This window comes from Lutra lutra, chromosome 10, assembly GCF_902655055.1.
Source record: "Lutra lutra chromosome 10, mLutLut1.2, whole genome shotgun sequence".
In the NCBI taxonomy this organism is placed as follows: Eukaryota; Metazoa; Chordata; class Mammalia; order Carnivora; family Mustelidae; genus Lutra; species Lutra lutra.
This window is the reverse complement of record NC_062287.1, coordinates 105,319,653-105,346,580: the sequence shown is the minus strand read 5'-3', so window position 1 is coordinate 105,346,580 and position 26,928 is coordinate 105,319,653. Positions and strand designations below refer to the sequence as shown.

Here is a 26,928-nt window from a genome sequence, read left to right as displayed (position 1 = left end):
TACAAGGTCAACGCACAAAAATCATTTGTATTTCTATATACAGGAACGAACTGGTAACCAAAATTAGAAAAACAATACCATTTACTGTAGCTCCAAGAAAATAAAATACTTAGCTGTAAGTTCAACAAAACTTGTATAGGATCTGTATGCTGAGACCACGAAACCACTGACGGAAGCCCCAGATGCAAATAAACAGAGAGACAAGACACATGACGGTTTAGAAGACTCACTATCATATGTGAATTCTCCCCAAATTTATCTATAGATTTAATGTAATTCCAATCAAAGTCCCAGTAGTGCTTTCGTATATATAGGCTCATTCTAAAATTTAGATGGAGAGGCAAAATTGATGGACAAGTCAAAATAATTTTGAAAAGGCACAATAAAGTTAGAGGAGTCACACTAACAGATTTTTAAGATGGATACAAGCTACCGTAACTTTGATGATGTGGTACTGGTAATAGGAGAGACTCACAGATCAGTGGAAGAGAATACAAAGTCCAGACACAGACCCATACAAAAACGGCTAATGGACTCTTGACAAAAATGCAAAAGAAATTCAGAGGAAAACAAAGTCCTTTCAACAAATGGTCCTGGAACGACTGAACATATAACCCTATGCCCCCAAAACCAAATACACCAAAAACATAATCCTCACGCTTCAAAAAAAAAAAATTAACTCAAAGTAGATCATAAACCTAAATGTAATATTGGTAAAACTATAAAACATGTAGAAGAAAATATAAGGGAAATCTTTGACAACTGGGGCTAGACAAAGACGTAGAAGATGGAACACCAAAAAGTTCAGTCCATAAAAGAAAAAAGTTGATCAGTCCTAGGTAAAGACACACTCGCCAACGGACTCCACACAAGTTTCTAGTCCAAGAGCATATGGGACCAATTTGGGCTGTGCGCCATATTTGAATGAACCATCAAATGTTATCTTTTTGTTTTTTTAAATGGGTGGAGTCCTTTTGAACTTCAGTCTATTGTGTCTGCTCACTATTTCCTCATTTTCAAGTACTCTTGAATTTAGCCTTTATTCAAGGGGGTCAGCAAAGCAGGGGTCCTAGAGCAGGGGTCACCAAACTTCCTGTAAAGGGCCATAGTATTTTCAGCGTGGGGGGCCTAAGGCCTCTGTTACAACTATTTACCTCTGCCCTCAGCAGAACAGCCAGAGACAACAGATATTTGTTTCTATTAGGTGGGTTCCAGTGAAACTTTACAAAAACTGCCTGAGGTTTCATTTGGCCCATGAGGCCATAGTTCACTAACCCCTGTCCTAGAGGCTGGAGCAGACGAGGAGCTGAGCAGGCAGCTCTGGGGCACAACCACAGCTGCTAGGTGTCAAGCACTAAGCAATGAACGAGTAGCTGCCTGGACTGTTGGAGAAACCTCAACAGCATGAGAAACCTCAACAGCGTGAGAAACCTCAACAGCTTGCAAGCACTGGTCCCAACGTGGTTTCCCGAGACATCTTTCTAATCGGAACTCCTGCTTTAGCAGTGTGCACACCTTGTCAAGTCCTTTGACTATCCACGCAGCAAGGGTGGAGCCTGTGGGGCTAGGTGGCAGAGCTGTGTCAAGAGCCCAGTCCTCCTGACCTCAACCTCCACGTCTTTCCCACTGAACAAGCCTCCCTTTACAAGGAAGGAGCTCCCCAGAAACTGAGAAAGTAGCTTCACCTGCCCCATCGTGCAGGTAACTGACTTGAGTCTCAGCATTGCTCAAGGACAGGATCAGAATCACCTACTGCGTCAGCATCTTGACATGGGAGACCCAGCTGACCTGGAAGCACAGCCCAGGAGAAGAAACAGTGCCTTGGCCCCCAGCCCACCGGTGGCCTGAGACACGGGGCGGCAGGGCCAGGGTCCAGGACATTCTGCCAAGGCCCCCCATCCCCACAATACCCACAGCAGGCTTGAAGGAACAGACTTTATTATTCTAGCTCTCGAACACTAGAGGCTAAAATTCCGCTGAATTCTACCAACCTATTTACAGAGTGCTGTGTGCAGGCCAGGCGGGGCTGGGCTGGTTCTCCCCCAACCCCCCACCCGTGCAGCCTCCAAACAGGCCTGGGCCCCGTTCTGCCTGCAGCACACAGAGGACATTTATATACACACGGCAAACCCCCCGAGACAGAACACCAGGCAGGATGGCACCGAGCGACAGAGGGGCGGACAGGCAGACACACACACAGGGGCTGACACCACTGAGAAGGCCCGGGAGCCTCAGTACTTCTTCAGGCTGTAGGCCAGGCTGCTGGGGACCCTGGCACCCAGCAGGGGCGGCGAGTTCCAGACAGCAGAGCTGGTGCGCTTGTGGTAGCGGGGTTTGCTCTTTTTGAAGATGTCCTCCAAGTCCAGTGGGAGGATGGTTCCAAAGAGCTCGAGCAGGTTCGGGGGGTGGTAGTACTGGTGGATGATGGCCTGGCTTAGCTGAGTGCCTGCGGGGGGACACGGAGGGTCAGGTCACTGCCTTGGGGCTCCTCGTGAGTCTCTCCAACCCCTGACCCCTTGTCGCCTTCTCCGCCCCAGCATGACCCCACGTCTGCCACACTGGCTCCTCTCTCAGGGCCCTCGTTCCCTGAAAATGCTCTTCCTGCCTGTTCCCACCGCCATCCTCTGGAAGCTTCACCTGAACATGGGTCCTCAGGTGCTCATGTGGGCCAGGCCCTGGGTCACTGCATGACCTCATTATCCCCACAGCCACCAGGGAGGCCGCTCCTTCATCCTCCCCGTTTGATAATGGTGAGACTAGCCCAAGGGCCCACGGCTAGTGACTGGGGGAAGCTGGGGTCTAGAGACCAGTCTAGCTCCAGAACGTAAGCACATACTGCCATCCCCGACCGCTGTGCTCGGGTGCTTCTCCCCCTGCACTGCCACATCCCGTGGCATAGGGAGCTTACCAATGGAGCCCCTGGGCCAAGGCTATGGGTGGCACACAGCCCAGTTAGGGGGTCCCTGGGGGGGGGGGGCGTCAGGAAGTGGAACATGCGCCTGGCACTTATAAACACTAACTCACTTCATCCTAAATAACCCTTCTCAGCAGGAATCACCCCCTCTTCACAGATGAGAAAACTGAGCCAGGTTAAGCTGGTGAAGGTCAAGCACCATTAGGGGGCCCCTCGGGCATGCTGACCCCCATGCCTGCTGCCACCTCCCAAATGACCTGATGTCAGACGTTAAGGAGACTAAATCAGATTCTCGCCAACATGGAGTTCAAGCAAGGTGACACCAAAGCAAGCTGTCTTCTGGAGAGAGCTGACCCCCTATGGGGCTCTGGGCCCTTGTCTCTGGGCAGTGAGACTGCATCCCACCCTCAGCCCAGCTCAGCTCACTCGATAAAGTGCCCATGGTACACACGGGCCCCGCCCCTTTCCCAGTAGGCCTTGCATCCCGGTCTTTGGTGGCCTGGTCACCCCCACCCACGCTCCTGTTTAAACATCGCAGCTTGTCTCCTCCAGGATCAAATCCTGCTCAAGCGTCCCTGCCTCAGGCGTTCCCCAGCTGCCCAGAACTGCCAGCTCCAGTTCTTGGGGTGCTGCCTAAAACCTGTTAGCCCATCTTGGTGTTACTCCTACCCGAAGCTGCTTATTTGGGTCTACCTCCAGCTGGCCCATTGGGTAGGGCTCCAAGGGGGGGCACAGAGCCAAGCGGGAACAGCCAGCACCATGCCTGCGGGCAGCCAGCCATAATTTAACTCATTTCTTAAGAAGAGAGGCGCCCCCCACCGTCCAACTGGTCCTCAGATAAGCCCACTGGCCATACAGTGCCTGCCCTCCCCTGGCACATCCCAAGGTCCACCACAGGCTTGTTGGGCCGAGTAGCCAGCCCGTGAGTACAAGAGCCTCCTGGCACCCACAGCTGGCAAGCCACTATGTCCAGGATCCAAGATGTCACAAGAGAGGACCTAGGTCTTCTGGGGAACTCTGAGCCCTGCTTACCTCTAGCCCAGGTGGGGATAGGCTTCCGGGGATGGGCCTCATCATCGGTGGAGTCGTCGCTATTCAGGTCCATCCCGTAGTTATCTGGGTTGATCTTCGGGGGGGCCCTGTGGCCCTGTGGCGTCATTTGATAGGAGGTACAAGCTGGAGACTGGAGAAGACGAACATGACTGTCAGTTCCCCCGGCCCGCCTTCTTGCCTCTCACCGCCGAGGGCCGCTAGGGCTCTAGTCAGCACTCCTCATTTCATAGGGAGTGAGAAAGGTTCCAGGGATCACTTTTTAATTTTAAAAAAGTCATACCATAATGACTGTATCTTCCCTTTCCTTTCTTTTTTTAAATTTTTTTTTCATTTTATTTTATTTCTTTTCAGTGTTCCAGAACTCATTGTTTGTATCTTCCTTTTTCAAGTTAAAGTGCTTTGCAAACATTCTTCCTGGCCAATGTGTCTCCAGCAGCCAGGGATATCCCCCTGGGAACCCCATGACTAGTGCTTACTTTAACCATCTGTTATAGATGAACATTTGGCTCCATGCATCCTCATAAGCTATACTGCAATGAAAACCCTCCCACGTATGTTGTTTGTAAGAGCATTACGCTGTTATAAGGGCTCGTTACAGAAATTCTGGTACAAGGGGCGCCTGGCTGCCTCAGTCGGTTGAGTGTCCAACTCTTGATTTTGGCCCAAGTCATGTAAGGGTACCTTTCTTTCACTTTATACTCTCTAAAAGAATTTAGTTTCTTCTTCTTTCCCTTTTTTTTTTAAATAACAAATTCTACTTTTAAGAGTAAGAAAGTGGTAAAAACAACTGGGCCACCTGTATCCTTCCTCTTTCTTCCGGTCCTAGTACATAGTCTGTGCCTCCAGCTACTGGGAAGGGAAGGACCAGAGACCAGAGCCTCTCCACTCGGGTGCCCGGCCTCACCTGCACATCCACAGTCACATTCAGGCCTTTGCTGGCCGCTGCTGCTGCCGCCGCCGCCGCCACCCTGGCTTTCCTCTGCTGCTCCTCCTGCAGCCGCTCCTCGGCCAGACGCTGCTCCTCTTCCTGAGGCCGGTGTCGGAGACTGAGCGTGTCCTCGCCCGCCCTACGCCAACCCCACGCAGCCAGGCAGGCAAGGCACCTGCTGGGCCAGCGACCCCCAGGCCGGCCCAGAGCTCGGCACGGACCCCACGGGAGCCCCAGGCCCGCTCCCCTTTACCTTCTTCTTCTTCTCCTCAAGCTCCCTCTGCAGCCGCTCCTTCTGCAGCCGCAGCGCCTTCTCCCGCTCCCTCTCCTGCAGCTCCCTGAGGACCAAGCGAGAGCCTGTCAGGGCAGGAAGCTGAGTCCTAGCCCAGTTCCCAGTATGAGAAGAGTCTGCCCTTTCGCAGACCCCCAAGTGAAGGGGGCAGCCGCCTCCTGGTGACGGCTCTGCGTGTCTCCCTTCCACACGCTCACAGAAAACAGGTGGCACGATGCCAGGACACCGCCTGTGCCAGCGGGGGAGTGGGCCCCTCACCTCTCGGCCTGGAGCCGCTCCTGCTCCCTCCGGCGCTCCTGCTCCCGCTGCTCCGCCAGCTGCCGCTCCTGCTCCCGCTGCTCCGCCAGTCTCTTGGCCTCCGCGGCCCTGCGCAGCCGCTCCTGCTCCTCCTCCTTCTTCTTCTGCAGCTCTTGGTGCCGCCGCTCTTCCTCGTCCTGTGAAGGGAGAGCAAGGTCGGGGGCTGCAGAAGGGGCTGGAGAAGGAGCGAGGACAGTGTGGGCAGAGAGCTGCTCCCTCCCAGCGGCGAGAGCCCGGGCAGAGCTCCACCAAGAATCACCAGGAAAAGTACCTGTCGTGCAGCAGCAGAGCCGGCAGTCAAGGGCAGAGACTGGAGACAGACTCCCCTGCTGTGTGACCCCAGCCAAGTGGCTTAAGCTCTCTGGCCTCGGTTTCCTCATGGATAAATGGGAACAACAGTAATACCCACAACCGCAGGAAGTTGCTGAGTTCATACACAGAACGTACTTCGGTGTCTGGCACGTAGCGGATACTAACTAAATTGTAGTTATTTGGGGCGCCTGGGTGGCTCAGTGGGTTAAAGCCTCTGCCTTCGGCTCAGGTCATGATCCCAGGGTCCCGGGATCGAGCCCCGCATCGGGCTCTCTGCTCAGCAGGGAACCTGCTTCCCTTCCTCTCTCTGCCTGCCTCTCTGCCTACTTGTGATCTCTGTCAAATAAATAAATGGAATCTTAAAAAAATAAAATAAAATAAAAAATAAATTATAGTTATTTGTACTTAACCCCCTAGTGACAGATTTGTGCTCCCTGTCGTTCATCCGCACATCAGCCCTATCAAGTAGATACCACTGTTACCGGAAGGACCTGAAGCCCAGCAAGGTCGAGCGACCTGCCCAGGGTCACACAGCTGCCAAAGTGGCAGAGCCGAGACTGGAAGTCTGGCTCCGGGGTCTGTACACTTAACTCTCGAACTGTCACCTCCACAGCAAACGGGAGGGAAGTTCCTGTCACCATCCACGTCTCCCAGGCATTTGCTGAACCTCCTCCGGGGCTGAAGCCACGGGAGCCCCCAAGACCAGCCCAACCAAGTGGGGTGCGCCCAGCCGTGCTGGGGGACTGAGGCACGTGCCAGCCTTCCCCACCCTTCCTGAAGCCCGAGCCGTCGGCCCACCTGCCCTCATACCTGCTGGAGCCTCCGGAGCCTCCGCGCCTCCTCCTCCTGCTTCCGGCGCGCCTCCACCTCCTCCATCTTCTTGGCTGCTGCCTTCTTCCTGGCTTTCTCCTCAGCCAGCCGCTCCTCCTTGGCCTGCAGAGCCCACCCAGATGTGTCCATGAGCACACCCCTCCTCACTCAGCCCTGCAGAACTCTGCACCCCCTGCCCCTGCAAGACCTGCTCGCTCCCCACGGCCCAAGGGAGGGGCACCCGGAAGCCACGGCCCCCCGAGTCTGACCTGCTTGGGGCCCACCGGGGTGCAGCCCAGCCCAGAGCGCGGCCGCCCACCAGCCCGAGGCTCGCACCTTCTCAGTCTTCTCGTCGATCTGAGCAAACTTCTGCTCGATCTGCTTCTTCTTCTCCTCCTTCATCTGCTCCACCCGTTCCCGGGCCTGCAGCACCTTGCGGAGGCGCTCCTCACGCTTCCTGCGGGCACAGGGCAGTGGTGGGGAGCCCAGCCGAGTGGAGCCGAGGCCGAGGCCGGGGCCGGGAGGCAGAGCACTTACAGCTTCACCTCTTCCAGCCGCCGTCGCTTGTCTTCCTCCACCTTCTGCCTGCGGAGCAGCTCGGCCTCCTCCTTCCGCCGCAGGTTCTCGAGGCGCTGCCGCTCCTTCTCCTGGGGCGAGGTGGGGTGGGGTGGGGTGGGGTGGGATGAGGCAGGGTGGGGGGGGTAAGTGAGGCCCTGGTGCAGCGGGGGTGCCCCCTGGGCCCCTGCCAGAGTGCTAGAGAGGCAGAGCCGCCCCCAAATGTGCCTCCCTCTCCAATCAGATTGAGGTCTGGGGCTACAGTCCTTCTGGGGGGGCCCTAAGGCCTCCTGAGTGCCCTTGACTAAACCCTGCCACATCGCAACAGCACAAAAATCGGGCTCAAAATTGGATCTATGTTCTTTTTTTTTTTTTTTTTTAAAGATTTTATTTATTTATTTGACAGACAGAAATCACAAGTAGGCAGGGAGGCAGGCAGAGAGAGAGAGGGAAGCAGGCTCTCTGCTGAGCAGAGCCGGATGCAGGACTCGATCCCAGGACCCTGGGATCATGACCTGAGATGAAGGCAGAGGCTTAAGCCACTGAGCCACCCAGGCGCCCATGGATCTATGTTCTGGTTACAACTATGTTAAAGTGCACTTGCAAAGCGAAGGAAGGGTAAGACCGGGAAGGGACAGACAGCTGTAGAAATTGCGGTTAACATTCTACCCCGGGGCATGGTGGGTACATAATGTTCATCTGTTAGTACTAGGCTGTCACTTTTATGCTATGTGTACACACACACGTGCACTCTTTTGTGTTTCTCAATATTTGAAAAAAATGGAATACAGCCAAATGCTAACAAAGATTACTATAGGCTAGGGAGATAAAATTAAGGATGGCGGAATCTCTGTGATACAGGAACATTATGATTTTTACCACTTTTTAAAAGTACTAGTGGGTTGTTCAGCAGATCAGTGCTGAGACCCTCCTCCTCCGAGTGCCCAGAAATCCCCAAAGGCACAGCAGGGGGCAAGCAGAGGTGGGGACATGGAGCACTCCCTGGCCAAGGACAAGAGTGGTACTTGCCCCGTTGGCCGGGGCAAGAGGGTGGCGGCTGGGACCTGGACCCCTCTCCTGCCTCCCATCAGACTCTTGCCTCTGGGCTCAGCCACCCGGAGGCCCCTCTCCCCGCATGAGTGACTGTCCATTTCCCCTTGGCCTCTGACTACAGATTTCCCACCTAGAAATCTGGGCCCAGGGTAATACGGCCCTAAAGATGTAGAGCAGGGCTCCTCCTGGTTGAGAGCAGACACTCCGCGAAGCCTCTCCCACTGAACATGGCCATAAACGCCTGCATGGAGCAGCTGTGTGAGGGCTATGCGGGCAGACAGAAGGGGAAGAGCAGGCTTTGGAGCATCACCGAATCCACAGTAAGTTTATTATTTTTCCTCTCATCTAAACTCAATGAGGTCTGAAACCCCAAAGGGCCCTATGCAGTGCAGACAGACAGAATGTGGGAAAGGCCCTCTCGTTCTGACTCGGAGTGGAAAGGGGACATCTAATGCTCAGAGTATACAGAAAGCCCGATCTTGGTTTGTTCTTTTCTTCTTCCTCTCATGCCCCAGGCCACAAAAAACCCTGTGACAGTGGGGACAGCCGCAGTTAGAAGAACCTGCAGCGTCAAAACCCTGAGGGAGGAGAAGCTTCCCCTCCCTACTGCGGGGCTGTGATCTCAGAAGCTTGGGACAAGGCTGCTGCTCCTTCCTCTCCCGCCCAGCAGCTGACTCCAGATGTGGCCGTGGAAGCACGAGGCAGAGCAGGGTAATAAAGCCTCAGCTTCCTGGCTGGGGGACGGAGAGGGAGAACCGCAGAGACAGGAAACGTACAGTATGGATGGAGAAAACAACACTGTCGGGTTGTGTGCGAATGCCGAGGCTCAGCTGCGAGGGGCAGACGCATACACAGGACCCTATCACACTGCTATTCTGAAAATGTTTCGACAGTAGTCACGTTCTTGAGACAACTGGCAAAACAGAAAATCTCAGCAGACAGAAGATCCAGAAAAAAAGTAAATTGGAAATTTGAGAGCTCAAAGTACAGTAACGGAGATTAAAAAAACAAAAACAAAAACAAAAACAAACTCAGTGCCTAGGTTCAAGAGCAGAATGGCAAAGACAGGCAGTTAGCAATAAACGTGAAAGTAAGTCAGTGAAACGCCATCTGATCCAGAGAGAAAAAGCTACTGAAGAGAAACGAACGGAGCCCGAAGGACTGCGGGACACACAGGAAGGCCCGCCGCCAGCAAGGGTGTCGTCGCCACCCACGATGGAGAGAAAGAACTTAATACTAAAAATTTCTTAGCAACAGTGGCTGCGGACACTCCACATTTGGTCAAAGATGTAACTCTGCAGGTTCAAGGTCACCCAGGCAGAAGTCAACTCCCACCCCCTGCTGTCCGGTGAGGAACACACCTGGGAGGCAAAGTTCACGTGGTACCTGGAGCGCCCACCACCCTCTGTTCCTGCCCCAAGGGCTGAGCGGACTCCTGCTTCCCACAGGGCTCAGCAAAACTGGTTTTGTTCTGAAAGTCTGAGTGCTAAAATTTCCCAACACAGCCCAGGGAACCCGTCCTGGGCATTGTGAACTTTACAGGAGAAAGCAATAATTGTCCGTGTCCTAGAATCCATGTGTGCCCTTTGTCCCAAGCCTCCAAGGTGGGCTGGATCGTCCCTGCTTCCCAAAGGCCACACTGAGGCCAAGGCAGCAGGTGAGAAAGCCAAGCTCGTTGGGCCCCTTCTGTCTCCAGGAGCCTCAACCAAGCAGTCTCTCTGCCTTTTACTCAAAATCACTTCGTACCAAGCCCTGTGCTGGGTGCTTGGAACACAGGACTTTGGCTCATCCATTTCTATGGAACGACCTTGATCTCATTCCGTAGCCAAAGGAAACTCAGCCAAAGGTTAGGAAAGGAGTCCAAGGCCCCGAGGTCCCTGTGACCCACTTACGCCCCCTGTCTCCGAATGGAGAAATGGCCCACCAGCCCCCGATGCTCAGCTGAAGGGGACCAGCTTCCTTGCAGGAGAGGCAAGTTCAGGGCCTACCTGTCTAACTGCTGGGAAGCCCCCTGACCTGTCTAGCCCGAGGCCCTCCGCTAAGAGGTAGAAGCCCTCCTAGCAGTAGGCCCTTCAAAGCACCAGTGGGAACCAAGGAGACCCCAGGAAGCCAAGACTCCAGGCAGAGCCAATCCTGGCTATCTGGGGCTCCTTCCTCAGGGCCCGTGGCCCGGCTCAGCTCTGAGGTATCTGGGAGGAGAACAGCTTCCGTGGCCTTCTCTCCAGAGGCTGCTATTGGCAGTTCCACTGCTACGCCCACAAAACTCAGCCTTGAACCCTGGCTTCCCCCACAGTTCCGCCCCTCAGGGCAGTAGCGAAGGTCTGTGACCCAATCCATCTTGGTGGCTCTGGGGTTCAGAGACAACTTATCTGTTCTCTTCATAGCCCCAAACCCTGAGGGGGAGCCCAGAGCTGGGGAGTAGGGAGGAAGGTGCTGTGGGGAAATCCAAGCTGTGGCCCCCGCCAACGGCCGCAGGCCGCACCCCTTCTGCCTCCCCTGGCTTCAGGGAGGTTCTGAGATCAACATACGTCCTCCCGGGAGCAGAGACAAGGGCAGAGAGGATAGGGCCCGCATGGGGAGGGCACCCGGAAGGGCTGGGCGTCTCCAGGCAGCCACCCAGCGCCTCCGGTTCCCCCACTCCCTCGGCCGCACCCCTCCATTTCCCATGTTAGTGCTTCTACACACGCTGGTGGGTTTGCAGGAGCGGGGCTAACCAGGTAAGTGCTAGGGGGAGCTAGGTTACCAGGACAGGAAAAGGCTTTACTTACAACGAAGCTGCACTGTGGGGAAGAGGAGACAAGGAAAAAGCCAGGAGTTAATGGCAGGCTGGAGGACACCCTGAAAGCCAGCCACCCTCTTGGCCATGCCAGCATCGGTGTGTGGCCCGCAGCCTCTCATCAGCAGCCCCCCGCTGCCTGCCAACTCAGCAGCCCCCATCCCCAGCAAGCACAGCATCCACGTGTGTCCCTCACCTTAACTACTCAAGCCCCCAGAGTGGGCGTCGGGATGGACCGTCATGGCCTTGGCCAGCTAGCCATTTCTACTACTTCAGCCCAGCGGCCAAGGCCCAGGTGTCATGGGCAGCCAGCCAAGTCTGTAAGCCGTGGTGCAGAGCCCAAGGAGCAGGGACAGTCCTCCAGTGGCCATAGAGGAGGGAGCTGGCCCTTGGCCAGGGCCAGGTCACGGCTGCCTTGGTCCAGACCCATGCTCCTCCCGGCAGCCGAGGGGACTGGAGCCTCCGGCCGCACCAGCCGGCTGGAGCAAAGCTCGGCCAGGGCCATGGGCTCCCTCACCTTAGGGTCCACGCGCACGGGAGTGTTGCGCTTGATGAAAGACTTCATGACACCGCTGCGGGGCGCCGAGGTCGGGGTCATGAGCATCTGGTTCCTCTGCACGGTGTGCAGGAAGGTCCGGAGGGGCCGCACCACCTGCGGGGGGGGGGGGGGGGGGGGGGGACCAGGGTAAGGACAAGGCCACAGGGGGCGGGGCACCGAGGGAGGGAGGGCGGACGGGCGGGCAGGCGGGCGCCCGCTCACCTTGCTGGCAGGGCAGGGCGGGGAAGGGGTCTTGCTCCTGGGGGCCTGCGGCTCCACGTCCTCCAGCTGCGGCTCCGCGTCCTCCAGCTGCAGCTCCCCGTCCAGCTCACTGACCGCCTGCTTGTAGCTACGTTTCCTCCTGCCGCAGCGGGGCACCAGGCACGGCGCAGGGCTGAGCCCAGGACCCTCCCCAGAGCCCCAACCTCATCCCGTAAGCGGTCCCCCGTGAACAGAAGTGGGCCCAGCAGAAGGCTCCCGACTAAAAAGCTCTGCTGAGGTGGGGTCTCCCTGACCGACTCTCTGCTGCCCAGAGGAAGGGAAGTGGCCTGTCCCAGGTCACACAGCCAAGAAGGTGCAGAGGACAGGGTCTGGGATTGGGTTATCCACTCCCAGACCAGGTCTGTGTCATCGCAGTGAGCCAGCTCCTTCGTTCAGCCAGAGTACTAGGCCCCCTCACCTCCCTGCTGAGAGGAAACAGAGGCCCCCAACCCCATGCCCACCCTCCTGAACAAGGACTCCAGGTTCATGCCCCTCTGGGCCCCTCAGAATTGTTGCCTGCAAGGCCCCCTGCCTGGATGCAAACCTGACACTCTGGGGGCGCTCCTTGGGGCCATCTGCTTGGTCAGTCTTGGGCTCTGTGAAGAGAGCAATTTTGGTGAGGCTGCGGGAACAGCTTGGAGGGACCAGGGTGCCCCCCCCACACCCCGCCCCGAGCAGCAGCCACGGCAGGGGCAAGGCTCTCTTCCTGGCAGACCCCAAGGTGGCCAGTGGCAGACACCATCAGCCTCAGCCCCGAATGGCCTCAAACCATCTGCGGACATCCGGAGCCAGGCATGCTATGGCCTGCTCGTGGACTCCCTCACCCCCCAGCCTGGCCCCGTGACAAGAACGGCAGGACAGTCCCATCAAGGTGACCCCAACCATGTCTCTCCACCAACACTGAGAGTTGGTGGGGGTGGGTACCCTTCAGGAGCAGAAGCCTATGCAAACTGGAAACTAACAGACCCCTCACCCAGCTTCGAAACCGCACTCCTATGGGGCCTATGGGCTGGGGCTGGCATGACGGGAGGAGGGAAGGGCTCCTCACATGCGGTGTGGGGGTGGTACCTTCTGTTTCACTGCCCAAGGAGAGCATGCATCTCCCCCTCCTGCTTAATACTCTCCCGCAAAGGGACCTTAGAGCTCACCCATGGGCTACAGGGCTGGCATGGCCCTTATCCCTGACCCCCGCACAAAGCTGAGAAGCCATTTTCAAAGACCTCATAGTTCTCGTGCTCTTCCCACTGAGGAGACATAAGCCAGGCCTTGGACGCCTGTGGCAGCTAGTCGGGGGGTGCCAGAGCCCAGAGCTCTCCTGTCCTCTTCACACAGGGGACCCACAAAGGTGAGAAGTGAGCCAGCGGCCGAGAGATAACAAGGCCAGGTGTTCACGCCCCAGCACAGGGTTCCTCCCACTGCCTCCAGGAGGGGGGGCACAAGCCTCTGACAGACAGACAGAGTCAGGCCAAGGCCACCAAGGCCAGCGCGGCCCTGGTCTCAGTACACGGCAGGTCAGACTCACCTTGCTGCCCTTCAGAGGGCGTTTCCTGGCCACCAGCCACAGGCCGCGAGCCAGGTGTGCTAATGGCGATCTTGGTGGCACTGCGGGACGCGCTCTTGGGGACCTGGGGGAGAAACCAAGGCTTTGGGGTCTCACCTGGGACTCCCAGGCCCTTGAGCGCTCCTCTCCCTGGCCTGCTCGCCTTACCTCCGGATCAGCTGCCTCCACGGGCTCAGCCTCCTTGCCGGGCTTCTGCTCAGGGCTGAAAACAGAGCAAGAGGCATGTGGGACGTGGCCAGCCGGCCTGGGTCCTCCTCACAGGAGCCCTTCCCCACCCCATCAGATGCACTGGCCTGGGTCACAAACCCACAGTGCCAGGCAGGCCAGGAGGACAGTAGCCAGAGCAAAGCAGCTCCCCGGAGTGGCTGCCGCCTGGGCAGACGAGGATGGTCAGCTTCCGAATTCAGCTGCATTCGGGATGTCAGCCCCTTCCCGGCTCTACCCCAATCCTGCATGCCCCGATAAGCCACTGTCTCTCGTGTCTTGTGAGACCACCTCTAGATTCACAGAAGGGCCAGTAGACCCTTTGGATTTGCCAACCCACGAAGCCCACGCCCCCAGGGTAAGGCTTGGAAGAGTCAAGGCCAGGACAGGGCTGACAACTGTGTGCGGCTATAGTTGTGGGCAGTCCCCACCAGGAGGGAAAGCTCGGGCACAGGAAATGCTTCTAGCCTGGAGCTCCCGTACACAGGAATCCATGCGCCCTGCCCAGCCCTGGAAAGCTCCCCAAGCCCTAGAACTGAACTCACCCAACTTTCTGGGGCACCTCAACATTCAGGAGCCTCTCCAGGTAACTGTGACCTGAGGGGAAAACAAATGAACGAATGATGCCTCAGAAACTGGCCAGGTGCCACTCCAATAGGCCCAGAGAGCCAGGTGCTGGTTGGGGCTTGGCCCCCCTTCACCAGACCCAGACCCGCTCCACTCCAGAGACCCCTCCCTTCACCAGACCCAGACCTTCCCCACTGCGGAAACCTTTCTCTTCACCAGGCCCAGGCCCTCTCCACCCAGAGACCTCTTCCTTCACCAGACCCAGGCCCTCTCTACCTCAGAGACCTTTCTCACTAAACACAGACCCTCTCCATCCCAGAGATCCCACCCTTCACTGGGCACAGAGGTCCTGAGCACATTCTCCCTGCTCCTAGTGCCCTCAGTAGAGCTGTTGGCTTATGTCTCCTACTACTCCCTAGCTGGCAACCTGCACATCTGAGGGCAGGTCTTGGCTCCTTCACAGGGCTATGAGTATCTAGTGAATATCTGATTCCAGGCCCCCAACATCCAGCATGGGGCCCAACAAAAAGCAGCTCATTCATTCAGCAATTATTCTTTGAGGGCCTACTATGTACCAGGCCCTGAGCCAGGCCCTGGGGACCTAATGGTGAGCAAAACAAGCAGAGCCACTCTCCGGTCTATGTAACCATCAAACAATGTAGTGAAAGACAGGTGGTATGTGTGATGACAGGAAAGAGCAGAAGATTTTGAAAGACTAGAAGGGGGCCAGGACCTGAGCTGGTCTAGGGGCTGGGTCATGAAGGAAAACAAGGACACAAAGGGGCAGGGTTGGCAGGGAGAAGGATGTCCAGGTCAGTGGTTCCCAAAGTGTACTCTCAGATTCCTGGAAGTCAAGTGCCCCACCCTTTCAGCCAGGATCCGTGAAGTCCTGTTTCCACTGCAACACAGAAACAATTTTCCCTTCTCACTGTGCTGGGATTTACCCTGAAAGAGCAAAAGCAATGCTGGGTGAGACTGCTGGAGCGTGAGCGCTCGACAGAAGTCACGAAACCAGCTGTACGCCACACTCAGCACAGAAATGTCGTTTCCCTTAAGAATGTCCTCAATGAAGGAGTAAAAACTATGAATTTTATCAAATCTAAACTTAAGTGTGTGTCTTCTGAACCCTCTGTGTAGAGGGTGGAAAGTTTGCGCAGTGCCCTCTGGTACACAGCCATGTCCCTCGGCAAGTGCTCATGTTTGAGTACCCAGCTCAACTAGCCACTTTTTCACGGAACTATTTTTCATTGAAAAGGTAACTGGCAAACCATGGCTATTCAGTCTTGGATAGTTGGCAGTACCCAAGTATCTTAAAAAATGAAGTGAGCCTGTTGCTTCATATGAAACAATAAATATTTGTTGCCAATAATTCAAAAAAGGAGGCCCTCCCAAAAAGGCCAAAAATAGAATTTTGAAAAATATGTATGCACTACCATGAGCTTCATAGCTTCCCAATACCTAAAGACTTTTCCAGTAAGATCAGAAACCAAATGTGCTCCTTTTAAAGAAACAGATGATGAAGGGTGTCGACGTTTAGAAGATACACGTAACTCAGTAACACATCCAAATGATCAATGCACAATGCTACAAAATCAAACATGGCTAAAAGTTCCATTCAAAGTGAAAGACAGACCAGGGTGGGATCAAGGATAGTTTCTGATTCTACACTGCAATGAGCTAAGAAGCCACCACTTGTGTTAAGAATGCACAAAATTATCTAGAAAAAAAAAAATGAATGTGCACAATTATCTGAAAAGACTTTTAAAGTACTCCTCTCTTTTCCAACTACGTATCTGCGTGGGGCCAGCTTTTCTTCATATGCTTTAACCCAAACAACACAAGCCAGCAGATGGGAGTACAGAACCCAGATGCGTCTTTTCGAGCCACACATGCAAAAGATCTGCAAGATGTAGAGCGTGCCCAGTCTCCTCCTTACAGTTGTTTTAGAAAAGAGTTACTTATTCTATTCATTAAAAAAAAAACTAACATTAATCAACAATGGGTTTTTTAATATCAAAGTATTGAATAATATTCTTAATCTTTACTGTCAAAATAAGTAATAGGACTACAGAGAATATTCAATAGTACTGAAACATTTTACATCCCTCAGATTTAGTTTCTAATATGGTAGCTATCAATGGAAAGAACCCTCATCATCAGAAGCTCTTTGGGGTCCTCCTTAATTTTTAAGACTGGAAGCAGCTGTTTAGACTGAAAGTTGAGAGCTGTTGGTCTAGGTGGAAGGAACAGCAACTGCGAAAGCCGTGAGGCAGGAAAGGGCGGACTTTCCTGAGGTGACGCTGAGAGGCAGCCGAGGTGAGGCCATGCAGTGTCCATGGGCATAAGGGAAGGTGGGAAGAAGAACAAAGGGCTGGAGCAGCAAACTTGAGGCGCAGAGAGAAGAGCAGCAGGACCCTGCTCCCAGGAGTGTAACGGGGCCTGGGGCAGAGCCCCCCGGCAGTCACAGGTGGGGCCTGCTCCCACCTGTGGGGGCCAGCAGCCTTACAGCTCCCCTCCTGGTCTCCCATCCCAGCTCAGCGCTCGCTGGGGGAGCCAAGGGATGAGAAGACACCATGTGACCGCACCTTCCGCCAGCGCAAGGACTCCTCCGGAATGTTAAGTGCCATCTCCATGCCATTCGGGCCTCGGGCCAGGTGTGGTGGCAGGGAGATGGCGTCAGTCCCGGCAAAGGGACGGATGGGCTGTTTCTCAACACAGTGGTGGTTGGGGGGACCCCAAAGAGGAGCCTGGCCCAAGGAACAGGACCCTTCAAACACGCTGAAGCAGGCTCTGCCTAACAACGTCCCAACCCACCCCCCTACCCCGCCGCCAGCCCAGTGGCTCCCTCTGGCCAACGCACACCAGGCCAAGAGCGCAGGGAATGAATGCCCCCGCCCGGCAGCCCCTTGCCTCAGTGCCCCACCTGACTTCCAGGGGTGCCCCCCACCCCGCCCCCCACAGCACCAGGCCCCTTCACGGGCAGGCCTTCCTGTCTCACTTCCCCACGACCCTGCTGCAGGCGTTTCCCGCACCTCCAAAATTAACAAGCTGCACTCAAATCCTGACATCAAGGCTGGGGGAACACAAACTAAGACACCCCCCACCCCCAAGTTGCCTGTCAGCCAAGTCCCGGAGCCTAGGCATCAGGAAGGCCTCCAGGAAGCCTCTCTCCCTCACTGTTCCACATCCTTGCAGCCCAATTCAGGTCAGGGTCAGCCTGGCCACGACCAGACGGAGCTTCAGGAACACAGGCCTTCTGCGGTCTTATGGTTTAAGACTGACCAAGCCGGTACCCTCCCCTCGCACTAAGATGAGGTCCAACACTCAAGGCAAGTGTTCTCACCATTCAACGGACGGGAAAACTGAGGTCCTGAGAAGGGTGTGCCCAGGTCACCGAGGCTGTGTGTGACTCCAGGGCTTAACTGCCAGGTTTTAACATCTCCCTCCTTTCCCTCCTCCTTCCACCTCAAGGTGGACGAGCCCCGCACTCAGAGTGAGGAAGACTTGTCTAGAGTCTCTCCCCCGCCCCCGCCCCGACTCTAGAGCTCCAGGCTCAATCGCTCCATCAGACGCCTTCCAAGGATCAGATTCAGGCGTGAGCTGACCACCGAGGCAAGTCAGACACCTCAGCCACTCTGAGAATCCAAACACGGACAGTGGGCCAGGTGCCTGGACTGCGGTCCTCAGGCCCCATGACCCGGAGCAAGTCCTTCCCCAGGGAGGGAAGAGACCTGGCAAGGGGAGACAGCCTTACCTGCCGGACCGAACCCCACTCCAGGGCTCTCCACAAGGCCTCCTCAGCCAACAGCCTGCCATTCCAGAAAGGTTGAAAAGGGCTCAAGCCCGTTTCTCAATCTTAAAGACTAGGTGCCTGCCATAAGCTTCGGGTTCCTTCTCTGTAAAGTGCAGGAATTCTAACAGGCTAACAGTGTTGCTGCAAGGGCCAAATGACAACCTAGCGTTTCACACATCAAGAAGCGCCAGGCTGACGTTGATCCTAATTGTGAGACACATTCACTTAAAACCTGGCCCTTCTTCTCCATCAGTCCCACTGCCTCGCTGTCCTCTGGCTAGACCCTGGCGGCAGCCTCTTCCCTAGTCTCCCTGCCTCCTTCACTCCCTTCCTTTTGGCCATTTTTCACACAGTGCCAGGGGCCGTTCAACAACCATCAAGGGATGACATCCTCTGCATCAGTGGGGTCAAGCCCAAGCCCCTTGTGTGGCACATGAGCCCAGGATACCCCATTACCTGCCGTGTTATTCCTCTGGGTGTTTGCACAGGCTGTTCCCTCTGCCGGGGATACCTTTCCCCATATTTTTTCCCACCTTCCAAAGCCCGGGCACCCTTCAAAATCCTCCCAGGTGAGACCCCACCTCCTCCAGGCAGCCAGCCCAGACTCCTCCCAGCTGCCTGTCCTCCTCTGTGGATCATAATAGCTGCTCCCACCGGAACAATATCCCCTGAGCTGGGACCAGATGATGATAAAAATGACTAACGCTAAAGATGCCTGAGTGGCCCAGTCGGTTAAGGTTAAGCATCTGACTCTTGGTCTCAGCTCAGGTCGTGATCTCCGGATCGTGGGATGAGACCCATGTCGGGCTCCACACTCAGCAATGTGCTTAAGACTCCCTCTCCCCCTCTCTCAGGCCCTACCCCTTGCGCACACACTCTCTCTCTCTCTCAAATAAATAAATAAATCTTTAAAAAAAAATGGTTAACGTTAACCGTGGAGGCCCACGAAGAAGTTTCTGAAATCTGTTTAAGGTCACAGGGCAGGTAAATGGCTGAGTTCTCTGTCCCGCCAGAATGAGCCTGCTGCGGTGAAGCCCAGTCTCTTCCCCTCAGTATCCCCAGACCAACAGCTGTGCTATCAGGAAGCAGCCTACAAATGCGGTCAGTCTACGTGAGCCTCTGTGGGAAGAAAGTGGAACACACTGGCCCTGGATAAAAGACCTAGGTTTGAACCTCAACATTGGCCATTAATCACAGGGACACTGTGGCCAACCTCCCTGGACCTCAGTTTCCTTGTCTGTAAAATAAGAGTGTCGGACTAGATTTGCGCTTTCCAGTACGGTAGCCACTAGTTTAAACCTAAATTAAGTAAAATGTAATAAAACTAAAAATTCAGTTCCTCAATCACACTAGCCACTTTTGGGGGAGCTCAACAGCCACATAGGGCTAGCAGTGGCTACGGTAGGGGACAGCAGACAGGGCACATTTACTCGGCTGAGGAAAGCTCTAGGGACGGCGCCTTGCTAGATGGTTCCCCGGAGCTCCTCTGGCTGAGCCAGGCATCAAGAACCCTCCACGGCGCCCCGACCCGCTGCAGATCCCCGCGCCCCAGACTCACAGATGATGCGGGCCGAGGCGGCCGGCTCTTCCGCGGCTTTCTTGCCAATCCTTCTGCTAGACCTGCGGACGGGTTTGTCCTTTCGGTCCACCAGCGAGTACTTCTCGGCCAGCGACACCTGGCGGCCAGGGGAGGATGGTGCGATCAGGCTGCGCCGTACTGACTGCCGGTCCACGCGGGTGCCCGTGGGCGTGGAGCAGTTGTCCGGCAGGATGGGAGCCAGCACCCGCTCCTGCCACGGGGACGCCGGAGAGCCCAGCAGGTCCTGTGGGCCCGGGGAAGCCTGCGCGATCCTGAGCTTGGAGGCTGACCGGCTTGCTCCGACCCCTCGGCCCTTGGAGTCCTGGGGTGTGGCCATTAGGGAGGTCACGGTGACAGATTCCAGTCTCCTGGCCTCTGGCTTCTTGGGGGTTGATTCCTCTTCCGACATCGACATGCCAGGGGAGGCAGGAACTGCGGCTGGAGGGGACGGAGCCCGGGAAGGCGACTGGGCGGACTTGATCCCGCGGAGGTGCTGCTCGGCGCTCCGGCGCTCGCTGACGCTGATCTCCACCACCGGCACCAGCGGGCCCTCGGCCAGGCTGTTCCGGGGCTTCTTGGTCAGCGCTGTGGGAGACTCGGGGCTGGACGACGGGGCGGCGGACGCCGCGGTGGCCGCCACAGCTGCGGCCGCGGCGCGGGTCATCCGCCGCAGGACAGAGCCGTTCTCCCCCACCACCGTGGCCAGCCTCTCCACCTTGTCCTTGCTGCGGAGGTGCCGGGAGCTCAGCTGGCTGCTCCGGGTTTTTCTGCGGGACAACCTGCCGGAGGCAGCCGGAGCAGAAGCTGAGACAACCCAACACGGCAAGGGGCATCCCACAATCGAGCAGGGGCACACCCATCTCCCCAGGAGCCACTAGCTTGCATGGAGTATGACTCAGAGGGCTGGCAGGGGGAAGACCAAGGCCAAACGCCAGCCGAGACCGCCAGCTGCTCCTCTCTGAGCCTCAGCCACCTTACCTATAAAGCTGGGACAATGCCAGACCGGACAGAACTGCTGGGAAGATTAAACTCACAAAAAGCTCCCGCTTACTGAGATCGCACGGTGCCACGCATCTAGTCATGCTGAGGAAGCTCTAGTCATGCTGTCGCTAAGTCCACAAGAAGACCCTGAGAGGCGGGGACCACCCTCCTCACCTTAGAGACAAGCAAACTGAGGCTCAAAGGTGGAAAATTAACCCAGCCGAGAAGGGGCAGAGCTAAGGTGTGTGCGTTAGGGACTGCCTGACCCCAAGACCCAGCCTCTCTCCCCCAGTACTCTGCAACCCACAGTCATTTCCATGGACATCGTCAAACCCAGCAACAGGAGGAACCCTGGTGCACACCTCTGGTTCCTTGCTCCCAAGCAGAAGTTTGGATTCTCTTTTTTCTCCCACCTCTGGAAATCCTTCCCATCCCCCAAGACCCAGAACACACACAAACACACACACACAGGCACACACGCGCACACACACACGCTCTGGACTCCACCCTCTAGGGGTCTTCAGTCACGCTTTATTTCCCTGGGACATTCTACCCCTCAGCATGGCCCACATGGTATCCACCACTACCCCTGCCGGCCTCTGCTTCCCATGAACGCCCGTGAACCAATGCCTCCCGGTGGGCGCCAACCCTCCACGGACCCCACCTGCCCAGCTGACCCTTCTCGCACCTTTTCCGGATGGGGTCTCTGTTTTCATCTTGAACATAGGAAACCCGTCTCTTCTTCCGTCGGTTCTTCTGAGAAGGTGTTTTGGGCATCAGCTCAGGCTCCTTGCTGAATTCTCTGTTTGGTACAAGGACAGTGATGTTCGAAGCTGCCCCAGAACCACAAGCCCGCTCCCTGACCCAGCCTGGCCCCACCCCTTTCCTGGCAGTGACAGGTCGAGCCCGGATGACCCGAACCAAGCTTTGTAGGTCACATGCAAGCCCCCTGCCAGGCATTCGGGGCTTCATCCCAGAGACACAGAGTGGAGCAAGGCTCCTACGCGAGCCTCTGCAGCCCCATCCTGAGGCCCGGCCCAGGACCACCTCCCCTTCTTCCCATTATCCGGGGGGAGCCGCCAGCACACCTCGCACTCTGGGGGAACCCTGGCAGCCTGTCCTGCGGGTCAGGTAGGGGATGAAGGCTGCTGTGCTCCCAAGGGACCTCCTGCCAGCACACGCCTGCCTTTACCTGGTGAACATGCGCTCGGCTTCCTCCTCGATCTCTTCCAGCCACACCAAGTCCTTATTGTCCACATTGCAGATGAACTCCATGAGCTTCTGGTCACATAGCTCCAGCAGGTGAATGGGCCCTGGGCCTGTCGACCCCATGGTGGCTCTGGCTGGTGAAAGCGAACAAGAAGCCCAAGGGCTCAGGGTTGGGGGCTAGGACTTCCCCCAGGGGAAGAGCCTGCCAGGGCCCAGCTCCCGTCCTCAGCCACAATCACCCAGTAACTGAATCAGATCCCCTTCCTGCTCACAGCCACCCCCACAGGGGCAAAATCCCAAATGCCAATCCACTAACCACATTTTGGCAAAAAGGAGGGCCCCCCCTTCTTGCTGTTCAAATGCCTTCCCAACTGACCCCCCAACCCCCAGCCCACTGTCCCCTTAAGTCCACACTTCCCAGCCAATTCCAGTAGCAACAGTCCTTACAAATGGCCTTTTCTGGGGCTTAAAATGACAAGACATGGCCAACTGCTTTCCTGGATCAGGGAGAAACTGCAGGCCGCACAGGACCCCTCTCTACCTGCACAATCTCAGGCCTGTGGGCTCTCCTCTTACTACCTAGGGGTGAGCAACGGCTAGACACAGCCACCCTGAGCGTCACACAAGCTGACCCTTGGCATCAGGCCAAAGAACATCAGCTCCAACAGCTTCTTCAAAAGGTCAGTGAACAGAAGGTTTTGCATTCCAAGGGAGTTGGTAAGAAAGTAGGGGTTCAGAGACATGCTCCTCTCCAAAGAGCCCCCTACCACCTTCTCCCTTAAACTGAAATGCCCTAGAAATGAATGAGAGAGCATGAGGGGAGTGGATAAACAATGTCTTAATTTTCAGAAAATACAAAAAAAACAAAATCAATGTCTCTTCATTTCTAAAACAAACCAGCAACTCAGGTATCCTCTTTAAGGCTGTTATAAAATCATCATCAAAGCCCCAGGCCAGGAAGAAGTGTTCATTACAGTCACAGCAGGAGCTTAATAAATATCCTTAGAGGGGAATGAATGAGTGATGGACGTCAGCCATCATAACAGACGGCATGTCTCATACCACGACAATGACCCACCACCCTGATCTATACCCCTAAAATCAAGAAACTGCAGAGCTCAGCCTCCCACTGAAGACAGAAGCTCCTGGTTGGGACACTTGGGTGCCACAGTCGGTTAAGTGGCTTGATTTTGGCTTGGGTAATGACCCCAGGGTCACTCTGTTCTCAGCTGGGAGTCCAGAGTTTCTCTCTCCCTCTGCCCCTCCCCAACTCTGCACAAGTTCTCTCTCTAATAAAAAAATATTAAAAAAAAAAAAAAAAAAAAAAAAGATCGAAGCTCCCGGAAGGAGGTTCTAAATCACTGATCCCTTGACACCTTATAGAGCTTAACACCAGGCCCTGTTGCAGCTTCACAAGACTTCATGGGGCCTGATTTCCAGGGCACACTAGCCTTTGTTCCTCAAGCAAGATCTGCCCTCCATCTGGAAATTTCTGTCTCCGATTTGCACCTGGATCTCAGCAACTCAGGAAGGACCTGACCACCACCACTATACGATCTATAGATTTCAGTCCTCTGCATGGCACTTGGGTAACTGTGTATCTATCTGTTCACTTACTGCCTGTCTCTGCCCACTAAACATTTGCTCCCCCAGGGCAAGCCTTTGTCTGTCTTGCTTGCAGATGAAAGCCCAGAGCCTGGCACAGTGCCTGGCATAAAGGGACTACTTATTGAATGAATTAATTCATCTGTCAGTTCTACACCTAGAAATAAACATCCTATAGGTACCTCTCCCCCCAGGCAACACACAGGGACACCATTCTACACAGGTTAGGGCACGCCATACACAGGTTAGGCTCCTGCTCTTAGATGCCAGAAGCAGCCCTAATCAGGATAGGGGCAGTTACAAAGGACGGCAGAAGCTTTGAGCAGAGACAGCTCTGAAGCCAGTCAATCACAGGCATGGCCTCTGTGCTGCCATCCCTCCCCTCAGACCCTCTGTCCCAGAGCTCAGCCCTGGCAAACGGCAAGACCCCAGTTCCAGGCCAGGAAAGAGAAAATTGTTTAAAGAAGCCAAAACCAAAACAAAGGTTGGCTGAAGAGCTACAGCAAGCAACGCTATACTATCTTTTTTCTTTTTTAAGTAATTGTTCAAAATAGCAGAGTTGGTGAGAGCTTCTTTCACAATGCGCAAAAAAAGTGTTTATTTAGGCTTCTTCCATGATAAAGGTTTTTTTTTTGTTTTGTTTTGTTTTGTTTTTTTGAGGCCTCAGCTTGGCTCTTTAAAAAGGGTCAGTATAAGTTAGAACAGAGAGATGACTCTAAGAAAGGATCAGTGTACCACAGAGGCTCCTGGAAAGAACAGTAAGAAAATCTCTTCTGCCCGTGAAGAACCTGTGTGCACAAATCAGGACAGCCAACATCCCACCAAGGGAGAAGGGAGCGCACCTTCCTCTCCCAGTACTTCCCTCACACCACCCACGAGACCGGGGGCCCGTTCATTGAGGTGCAGGAAGTGGAGCACTTAACCGTCTACCACACCTCAGCGAAGGTCTGGTCGCGATCATAAATAGCTGCTCCCACTTACTGAGCCCTGCCTCAGTGTTCAGGTAGAGCATCGTCCCATTTACCGCCCACCATGATCTCAGGGACACCCGTGTGCAGATGAGGAAACTGAGGCAAAGAGAAGTCGAAGTCCCCCACTAAATCAGGGGCGGGGCCTGGATTTAAACCGTGCTCCTGACCACAATCTATGCCGCCGGCTCGATTTCAGTCTCTGAAGAGGTGGGCGCCCGGTTTGGGCCTGGGCACCCGCGGGGAAGACCACGGCGGCGGGATGGAATCGAACCGCTCGCTGACTGTGAAAGTCCTTGCGGAGGGACAAATGAGGGACGGCCCTGACCTCCGGAAATGGTCAATTTAAAACGTTGCTCAGCTGGTGGGGGAGGTGTTGAGCGAGGGTTAACTGTACAGAAATGCCATCTGGCATAATCCCGGGTTGCTGTGCGTTTCATGTGCGTCCAGGTCAACAAAGGGTCTCCCAGCACAAAACAAGGCACCCGACCGGAAAGGGAGAGGAATATTATTCTTTCGGAATCTGGTGACCTAGGCGGAGGATAAGGGGACATCTCAGGCCCCAGGACCAAGGCAGGTCACCTCGCCACCTGGAAGAAGTGGCCCGTGCATTTCCAGGCCGCGGGGCGAAGCGGGGGGTGTCACGCCCCCGGTCCGGAGTTGGCGGGAGGGTAGAGAACCGCCAACCACCCCCAGCCCCGCCGGCCGCCCCGCGCACTCACTCGACTGCACCGCGTCTGCTAAGTGCTGCTCCGATCCAAGTCCGGCGGCCTCCCTAGCAGAGCCCCCGGCCGGCCCAAAATTCTCGGCTCTGGGTCTCCAGGGCTCACCGCTTCGGAGACGCAATGGGGCCGCGCAGCGCGGCGAAACCTCCGAAATTTCAAAACTGAAGATTCGACCAATCCCCGGCGAGTTTGTCTAGAGCCTACAAGACTCTAAACCAATCAGATAAGAGAAAGCGCGAGCCCGGCCACCTATTAGCTACGTGGGTTGGCCATCTGCGGGACTAAGGGGCGGGGAAAGGAAGGGCTGAAACTTTAACCTGCTCAGCTTCCGGGAGCGACGGCAGGCGGCCGAGGGAGGAAGTCGCGCCCGGCGGTGGATGCGCGCGCACGGCCCCTCACGCCGGAACTGCAAGCCCCAACATGCACTGCGAGGCCCCGCGGGAGGCGGGGGAAGTCGTTGGGGAGGGGCGGGGCATCGATGGGGCTGGACCTCAGAACCCTGTTTACCGCGGGAACCTTACGCTTTGCAGTTTGTTAGTCTGGCTCTCTTCTTCGTACTGGATGGCATCTATCTGACCTCTGCCATTTTTGAGAATTAAAAAGGATATTCTTTATAGAGCGCGCCAGACTTTGTGTTTCTCCAGAGCCCAGCAGCCTGGGTCCCACCCATACTGGCCCTTGAGTGTTTCTTTGGAACAGTGTACTCAACCCCAAACTCTGAGTCAGGGTTGCCAAAGCAATTAAATCTGGAAGAGGTACTGATTACCAGTGTTCATTGCTGCAGCATTATGAATAATAGGCAAGAGGTGGAGGCAGTCTAAATGTTTATCAGTTGATTGGATAAAGAAAATGGGGCATAGACATACACTGGACTATTACTCAGCCTTGCAGGGAAAAAAAATGCTGTCATCTGCTACGACACGGGTGAACCTTAAGGACACGATGCCAAGTGAAATGAGTCAGTCACAGAAAGACCAACACTTCATGATTTTGCTTATAAGAGGTATCTAAAGCAGTCAAACTCTTAGACACAGAAAGTAGAGTGGTGTGTTTGCCAGGTGCTGGGGGAGAGGAGGGGAGAGGGGAATTATTCAATATAGTTTCTATTTTGCGAGATGGAAAATTCCGAAAGTTTTAGGAATCTGTTGCACAATAATGTGCTTGTAGTTAATATACTGTAATGTCCATTTAAAAATGGTTATTAAGATGGTAAATATTTCACCAGGTGGTGGGTATTGTAGAGGGCACGGATTGCATGGAGCACTGGGTGTGGTGCAAAAATAATGAATACTGTTATGCTGAAAAAATAAAAAATTAATAAAAAAAAAGATGGTAAATATTTGTGTTTTGACCAAGATTGGGGAAAAAAAAAAAAAGTTAAGCTGGATCATCTTTCCAGTTCCTATGTTTCTGTGGCATAGCTTTTTTTTTTTTTTAAGATTTTATTTATTTATTAGAGAGAGAGATAGCAAGAGAGGGAACACAAGCAGGGGGAGTTGGAAAGGGAGAAGCAGACTCTCCACAGAGCAGGGAGCCCAGCCTGGGGCTGGATCCCAGGACTCTGGGATCACAACCCTGGCAGAAGGCAGGTGCCCCTGAACCCCCTACCCAGTCTAGTTCCACTGCCACCTTTCACAGGGGAATAACAATGGCCTTCACCCCTGGATGCCTTTTTGGCCCCCCACGTTTGTCTTACTTAGCCCCCTTCACAGATGTCCTGCACTGCCCATTTCAACCCCCCAAATCATGTTAAAGCAAACTGAGAAGCGGGAACTGGGAGGAAAGTGTGTGTAAGAGAAGTCTTGTTCTACTTCACCCAGCCCTAGAGGCCCGTGTCTACCTTGGAACACTGCCCTGTGGAACACAGGGAGGAACAACCAGGCCAGTAACAGCGGAAACTTACCTCCAAGCTACCATTTCCTGAACGCCCACTCTGCAACTGTATTC

At 55.1% G+C, this 26,928-nt stretch overlaps 1 protein-coding gene across 4 annotated transcripts; it reads right to left on the bottom strand.

Annotated features, from left to right (window-relative positions):
* On the bottom strand, positions 1–25,177 carry INCENP (inner centromere protein). Of its 4 annotated transcripts, none has more exons than XM_047692435.1 (20): positions 24,979–25,177; positions 21,667–21,817; positions 21,163–21,276; positions 19,473–20,275; positions 14,100–14,151; positions 13,498–13,552; positions 13,312–13,414; positions 12,334–12,385; positions 11,751–11,889; positions 11,508–11,642; positions 10,983–10,994; positions 7,144–7,253; positions 6,943–7,063; positions 6,607–6,729; positions 5,446–5,621; positions 5,149–5,233; positions 4,872–4,994; positions 3,947–4,097; positions 1,432–2,446; positions 1–1,395 (listed from the first exon to the last, which is right to left on the bottom strand). In XM_047692435.1, the coding sequence occupies exons 2-19, from the start codon at positions 21,804–21,806 to the stop codon at positions 2,232–2,234; spliced, it is 2,709 nt and encodes a 902-aa protein (XP_047548391.1). In that variant the 5' UTR covers positions 21,807–21,817; positions 24,979–25,177; the 3' UTR covers positions 1–1,395; positions 1,432–2,231. The 4 variants fall into 4 exon arrangements, with proteins under 4 accessions (XP_047548391.1, XP_047548392.1, XP_047548394.1 ...); XM_047692436.1 differs by having other exon boundaries at positions 19,473–20,272; positions 24,979–25,172; XM_047692438.1 differs by lacking the exon at positions 10,983–10,994 and having other exon boundaries at positions 24,979–25,172.
* Between the last annotated feature and the right edge of the window lie 1,751 nt (positions 25,178–26,928).